Source organism: Xenopus laevis, chromosome 1L (genome assembly GCF_017654675.1).
Source record: "Xenopus laevis strain J_2021 chromosome 1L, Xenopus_laevis_v10.1, whole genome shotgun sequence".
Lineage (NCBI taxonomy): Eukaryota > Metazoa > Chordata > Amphibia > Anura > Pipidae > Xenopus > Xenopus laevis.
Window position 1 is genome coordinate 105,922,965 of NC_054371.1, and position 8,018 is coordinate 105,930,982.

Below are 8,018 nucleotides of genomic sequence, written 5' to 3' on the forward strand. Positions count from 1 at the left end.
ATACGAGTTTTCTCCACTGCCGATTAGCCTTCTGTTAACATAGACCCTTGACTTCATATTATGTGCCTCAATACCCTCCTAACAGCAAAGACCCCCCAAAACCATATTTTTGGAAAGTACACATTCTGACGAATCCAACAAAGATAAAGACGTCTTTCTACACCAAACTGCAAAGCTTTTCTAAACAGAGGTTTTTACAACATTTCTGAAAATTGCCTAAAAAAGTTGCAGTTTGCGGCATTTATGCACACAATGTTTTATGTACAAAGAAAAATCACCCTAAATATGGACATCAGGTCTACTGAATAGTTTGATGCCCAATATGCATATATTTACCAAATTATGTGGTATGTACGGACCCCAAATGAAATACGTGCATATGAATTTTCAAGCTGGTCAACTCCGCGGTATGCGCGGTAAGACCCCCAAACTGTAAAAAAAAAAAAAAAACTAGAAAACCATATATTTTTGGAAAGTACATATTCTGACGGATCAACCAAAGTAAAATATATCTTTCTATACCAAAGCACCAAACAGCAAAACTATACTAAAGATACATAAGCAAAACAGAACAGAATATTCAATAAAAAAAATCACAGAAAATGTGACAATGATAAAATTACAGCAAATAAATATAATTATGCAGGTGTACACACTTGCAAAGGTGTGTGTATATATGTGAGTATATGTGTGGGTATATGGGTGTAGAAATTTACAAATATTACCCCAGAAGCAGCCACGTGCCAGCTGACGTTGGCGCTGCTTGGGGTCACTTGGGGGAGTGATCGGGGGGGCCAGCAGGCGACTGAGGACCCGCAGCTCATTGCCTAGGGGGTTGCCAAGTGATCTGCGGCTTATCCCGGCAGCGCAAGCCGCAGATCACAGAATATATGAAAATTATCCTGAAACCAGACACGGTAAGTGTGTGGGTAGTCGGCGCATCTTGGGGTCGATCGGTGGGGCCAGCAAGGGATTGAGGACCCGGTGCTCGTTGCCTAGAGGGTTGCCAAGTGATCGGCGGCTGTTTCCCTGCTTTGCAAACCGCAGATCATAGAAGAATCCAGGAAATGCCAAACAACGTACAAGGTACGTGTTTGGCAGTCTGAGCCCTTGCCTGCCACAACATACAGCGTACGTGCTTGGCAAGCAAAGGGTTAAAGTCGCTGACTAACTCAGAGTTAGAGAGCTGAAAACAGGAAGTAGTGTTCTGTTCTGTTATACATCCATTCACTCCAGCCTTTATAGATTACATTTTTGACCAACTACATTTTTTATTTTGCACAGCCTGTTTACCTAGTTTTTATTTTTACGTTGAACTGTTCCTTTAAGTGTGGTAGCAGCTAAATAAGAGAGATTACCAGCCCACATATGTGGTAACAAACAATAAAATAAAAATGTAAACTAGTCCTTACATAAGCATCAGTGGCAGCATACAATTTCTGGTCTTCAGTGAGAGGAAAAATATCCCAGTTGCTGCAACGTACAGAGCTTTCTTTTATAAGTTGCTCCTTGAAAAGATGTTTGATCAAACCATTAAGGCTCCACTTTTCCTTGCACCGTAGCTAATAAGAATTTATCATATGGAAAGTAGTTAAAACAAATTTTTTTTTACATTTGATAACAAAAAGCTAAAAATACATGTGTTTTTGTGAACTGTATAACAGGATTTAGCAATATTAATGGGGACATGGTGACTCCGTATTACCCACCACTGATAAAAAAAAAAGTCACGTAAACAGATCTACCTCAAACATATATCAAAAATACTGTACATTTTTATCATATGCATTAAACAAAGAAAATATATATCTTTCAAATCAATCCTTCAGTGTCTCCTATACAGCCTTCACCTCCTCATCTTGCCCTCTTTAGGACAGGGTACCTCGAGGCTCCATTCTTGGACTCCTCCTATTTTTAATCAATACCACTGGTCTTTGTAAGCTAATCGACTCATTTGGATTTCAGTATCATTTATATATCATCATTTCTGCATTCATGTCCTCTTGTTGCCTAAAATGGACAAAACTGAACTGGTCATTTTCATACCTTCCCACTCTATTTCACAATACGGTCAGTGTAGAAAACAACAATATAACTCCAGTAACCCAAGTCTGCTGTTTTAGGAGTCACATTTGACTCTGCCCTCTTATTTATTCCCTATATTCAAACGCTGAGTAAATCATTCTGCTTTTTTCACCTTAGGAACATCACTCGTGTTCGACCCCTTGTCACACAAGAGACTACCAATATTCTCACCCATGCCCTTGTCAGATCTCATTTAGGTCACTGTAATTAACTGTTATGTGGCCTCCCCCTGCCTAAACTGACCTCACTCCAATCCATCAGACCCATAACTTTCTTTTTGCACCACAAGCGCTGCCTCTCTTCACTGAAGCACAATATAAGCCCTTAGCAACTTGACCACCCACCAAGCCCCCCCCCCCTACTCTTTGCTCCCATACACAATAACTTCTGGTATTCATCTTAAGGTGGCCATAGACACACAGATAATATCGTAAAAAACAAATTTTCGTCCGATATTCGTTGCGTGTATGGTGGCCACACCAAGAAGACTTGGATATCGGTCGGCTCGTCGATCGGGCTGGACGGAAAATTTTGATCGGGTGCCTTTGAAGGGACCCGAACATCGCCCATTGTTAGTGCTGAATCGTCAGATACAGGTAGAATTCTATTGTTTCTACCTGTATATCTGACGAATCAGCTCTACACGTGTGTATTGAAACGAACGATCTTCCTTGGAAAGATCTTTTCCAAGAAAGATCGTAATTGTTACGTCTATGGCCACCATTATTCTGCACTTAGCATTACTTTCCTAACCAACAAGAACTCTGAAGTAACATTGGTTGCCTTCATCGTCCATCTTCCTCGCCCTCTTAGAATTTTAGCTGTCACAATCAGGGACCCCCTACTGTCTCCTAACAATATCCAACTATAACTGTGAATCATATGCCTTTACTCTGTAAAACACTGCATGAAATGATGGCACCATATAAATAATAAAAAAAATGAATATATCGGTCATCAGTTTAGAAATACACACACACATATATACATATATATATATATATATATATATATATATATATATATATATATATATATATATATATATATACACACACACACACATACATATATACTGAAAGGAATGTGTTAATCACTGGGGATGCCAATTTGTTAGAAAACCGACAGTGAATATTATCGCTAACCTCAGATCCCAGTCATATTCACCTTTCTTTTTAGCACCACCCTGCTATTTTCTGTCTTGTTCCAGGGTTATCTTGCACTTTCCTGGCCATGCACATGTGACTCTACTGTTGATGTACACTGCACAGTGTAGTTTCAAGGGATCTCTGTGAAAAAACAGACGAAGATGGCATGGCACTAAGCAAAATTAGTACCCTAGGCTGGTGTGGTTTTTCAGTGAAGAAGCACAGGGTCCTATTCTATCAAGCACCAGGAGCACAAGACCGGGGTCTGAGGTTAGCAGTTACATTCAGTGAGGGTTGTTTACTTTCCAACCTGCAGTGATTAACACTTCCATTATCCCTTAAGTCAGGCAAATCCTCCACAAAAATGGATGAATGATGATAAATAGAATAAAAATATTTTCATTCCTTCAAATTGACACAAACATAACCGTATCAATTTGCTGAAAGTTCGGCAACTATAAAAAATTAGAGAATTGTTCAGAAAAAGAGAAAGTATATAATTTTAGTTTATTAACAAGCACATACTTCTGAGAGTTCAAAAAAGTATTTACTTTTTAGCTCAATCATTTAATTCCTCATACAATCCAGTATTCACCCCAAAAGTGTGAACTTTGTGAAAAGGAGAGAGAGAGAGAGAGAGAGAGAGAGAGAGAGAGAGAGAGAGAGAGAGAGAGAGAGAGAGAGAGAGAGAGAGAGAGAGAGAGAGAGAGAGAGAGAGAGAGAGAGAGAGAGAGAGAGAGAGAGAGAGAGAGAGAGAGAGAGAGAGAGAGAGAGAGAGAGAGAGAGAGAGAGAGAGAGAGAGAGATATATATATATATATATATATATATATATATTGGGGCAGTAGAAGAAGCAATACAAGTGTAATCGAAATTACTTTTTCATTTGAAAGGTTTAACGAACACATACTTTTTGGTTAGCCATTTCCGAAAGTTCAATAAAGCCTTTAAGTTTCAGCTCATAGTCACTCATTAACTTCCACTGGTCTCCTTCAATTCCCACACCAACTTTTCTAACAGACTCATCTTCTAGCAGCCTCTTCAAACCCTTAGGAAAGCCTGTAAAAACAGCAAGAAAGACAAACTGCATAAAGAAGATAAACCTCCTGTAAACCATCTACTTCAAAAATAAACAGAATTGGTAACAACAACTAGACTTCTATAATGCTGATCCTGACGCTTGAGGCAATGGTGCATTTTGTGATTTCCATTACTTTGGAGGGGACATTCAATTCTATAGCAAGCACAGTCAATCACTTGCAGGACTGCAACATTTCCAAACAACTTGTGACTGCTGTTTAAAGGGGTAGTTCAGCTTTAAGCAAAATTTTAATATGTTTGAGAATGGCCAATTGTTAGACACTTTTAGTTGGGCTTTTATTTGCTTTAAAGTTTTTGAATGATTTGCCCTTTTTTACCCAGACTCCCTAAAGCTTTCAAATCAGCAAACATGACAGCCAAAAAACTACTGTTTTATTTTTATTGTTCATTTTTAATATTTACCTTTTTATTCAGGCCATCTATTACTACTGCCTGATTGCTTTACTTAAGTAAATTACAGCCACTGAAATTACAGAATGGAGCAGATGAACAAAAAGCTAAATACTCACAGAACCACAAATAATAATTAAAGACCAGTTGCAAATTGTCTCAGCATGTACTCTCTACAACATACTAAAAGTTCATTTAAATGTGAACAATGCCTTTAAAGAGTAATTTGGTAAAAACCTGGAAAACCTGTATTATATTTTTTTTATCCCATGAATGTTCTAATACTTTTTGTTATGTTTTACAAAACATAAATCCAATAAGGCACTTACCAGCCATAGGTGAAATATGAAACAAATAGCATTTTTTCTCAGACACACACACTTGTATAAGAGCAACTTTTCCAGTTTTTCCCTTTGTATAAACAGGAGGCCATTCTATATCAAAACCAAGTACATCCTCTTCTAGCAGGCTGGATCTGATACAAATCAAGGAGATTCATTATGTACATCATTCATATAAACACTAATTGAACAGACACATGTTATGTTACAGATAAATATCAAAAAAATCAAATACAATTAGTATTCAGTAAAGTATACGCATTTTGTACCAGCATTATTTCTTATATAACAATTTTATTGCAAATTTAATTGCCAATGCAATGACTGTGATGAAAGTGATATTGACACTAAAAAAGTATATTTTAAAATATGAATTTACATTAAAAGTTACCTATAGGTCATGTTGCTGAGATGTTTATTTTTGTAACTTATTGTTAGTTGAAGTTCCTAAACCTGATTGTTTTGCCAATCTGACTGTCCCATCTCAGCCTGTTAATTAAAGTTTCACAAATATGGCAGCCCCTCTCATACAGGAACATGGGGCATCAGACATGTAATGTAAAAGCATCGTGTGAATACTTTATGGCAAAGTTATAAGTAGTTTTCAAAGGCAATATTATGATGGATGTAAAAAAACAGTATAATTTCTGGTGTCAGTATCTCTTTAAGTTTCAATCAAACAAATATTTTTGTGCACTCCATACCTGATATCTTCTGACAAAAGAGAACAGTCGTTTGACTCATAGCTGTATACAATAGAGCCATTAAACTTCATGAACGGTAGATTATCTTCCAGAATATTCTTCTTGCAGAAAGATTTCTGGTCACAAAAAACAGATTCAGATATACTTCTATCTGGATGCATGGGCAAAATCTGTGGGTGTACTATGACTAAATCTTCAAGGCTCTCTTAGTAAATTGTAAATGATAGAAAAGTTAAAGTTGCTTTTTAAACTAAGATTTTCTAGCACCATGGCTAGATTCAGTCCCGTATGGCATTACCCTATAGCCTGCCTGTTCTATAAAACCATTAAAAGCGATACTCTCCTCCCGTTTCTTGCTATCCTAGGAATCTCTATGCATTTCTGCTTTCCCACCACCCTGACGTGCTTTACTACTGTATTCTGTGATTATCTATACATTTCTTCTAACTGCTACCTCCCACCCTTACCAATATGAGCAGGCGTATCATATGTCATGACTGAGTTTGATTTAGGTTTGTGTAGAAACAGTATCTCCATCAAGTTTAATAACTCAGCATTAAGCCTTTCCTCGATTATGAAAACATTTATTCTTTTTGTACAGTTGCCCATTAGCATTTTAAAAAATATACATTAAGGAACAAAACCTACTTTTGCATCATCTATTCTGTCTTCTTGCTGTTTAACAGACATCCACTCTGGAAGCTTACGCTGAAGGCTTGTCATGGTGGAATTACTATTAGTAGAATTGACCAGCTTTCCACTGCCAGTTGAACTGAAGAAATTGAAGAAATAAAGGCAGTCAATTCATCAACCCGGGGTTTCTATGTATCTGGAAGGCACATGACATTAAAGACTGCCATCTACAGAGAATAGGGGGGTTTCTGTTTTGGGGTTGCTTTGCTACTGGCAACAGATTGTGATCACAGTATAAACCACAAGAGAAGATAGTACAGATATGGGACCTGTTATCCAGAATGCTCGGGACCTAGGGTTTTACGGATAACGGATCATTCCGTAATTTGGATCTTCATACCTTAAGTCTACTAGAAAATCATGTAAAAATTTGGATTATTTGGATAAAATGGAGTCTATGGGAGAGGGGCATTCCGTATTTCGGAGCTTTCTGGATAACGGGTTTCCAGATAACGGATCCAATAGCTGTCATAATCCTGTCCGTCTCTTGCTATTCTGTTCCTGGGTGGTTCTGGCTTTTGCAAACGACATAGCAGAAACCAGATGATTATCAGATGTCTTTGTTATATGATATCTGACTTCTGTTACATTGTTTAAAAAGTCAGAACCAGAGGACAGAAAGGTTTCAGTTACAAATACATTTATAAATCACTTAAAATGTATAATGAACATATATTATAATGTTACTTAGAATTACATTTATTAGGCAAAAATGTGTTTGGGTTTTAATCCCCCTTTAAGCACCAAACCACACATTTGAAATGAGATTAACTTAATATATAAAAAAAAACAAAAAAATGTATTTATATATTAAAAAACTACAAGTAAGAGGAGACAGGACATATAGAAAATAAACTTTTTGTGAAACTGATAGTAATTCTGGTAGATTTAAAGTGAATCTATGTAAATGTAAAATGACATACATTTGGACCATTAAACATCAAGGTATAAAACCAGCTTCAGTTTGCATCCATTGAGGAAAATATTTGAAAATGTAACGAGATCACATTACAGATGATGACCTGAGAATGCCATTATAAATTCTAATCAATATGGTTGATTAAGAGGACAGAGCAATTGTCTCATAGAATATATAAATAAGGAAAGGCCATCTTATGGGCTGAAACCAAGTACCTCTACAAAGAGCAGTAACACAGCACCTTGAAGCAGGCCTGGACCGGGTACAACAAAATAAGGCTCTGTTTTAGACAAAGCATTGGCAAAAGCCCAGTACCTGGAGCCAGGCCCAACACCAACCAAAGTTCTAAAGTAAAGCACCCCGAGGCAGGACTAGTGAAGCAACTGAGCAGAACAGTGACCCAGAAACTTAAAGGATCAGTAACAAAATTTTTAAATATTTAAAAAAACAAATGCATGTACATGACTTACCTACAATATGCTGTGCTATCCTGCTGTTTAGGTAAGACGTTGGAGAAACCTCAAACCGGCGCTGTCCCACGACGACCAAGGGGTCTCCACCATCTTCTTCCTTGTTCTCCTTCTCTACCTGCGCGCTGCTATGGCTCTCTTCCGGGACCGACTTCCTGGAAATGACGT

General features: G+C 37.4%; 1 protein-coding gene across 5 annotated transcripts in view; it reads right to left on the reverse strand.

The window, feature by feature from the left end:
- The window catches only part of wrn.L (Werner syndrome, RecQ helicase-like L homeolog), a 63,563-nt gene extending 55,549 nt beyond the window's left edge, over positions 1 to 8,014 (reverse strand). For 2 of the 5 annotated variants that reach the window (XM_041570042.1, XM_018234581.2), the window contains exons 1-6: positions 7,851 to 8,014; positions 6,417 to 6,540; positions 5,769 to 5,884; positions 5,053 to 5,198; positions 4,143 to 4,291; positions 1,413 to 1,562 (exon numbers count right to left, since the gene is read on the reverse strand). In XM_041570042.1, the coding sequence (XP_041425976.1) occupies positions 1,413 to 1,562; positions 4,143 to 4,291; positions 5,053 to 5,198; positions 5,769 to 5,884; positions 6,417 to 6,491 (636 nt within the window). In that variant the 5' untranslated portion in view covers positions 6,492 to 6,540; positions 7,851 to 8,014. 5 annotated transcript variants of the gene reach the window in all.
- Between the last annotated feature and the right edge of the window lie 4 nt (positions 8,015 to 8,018).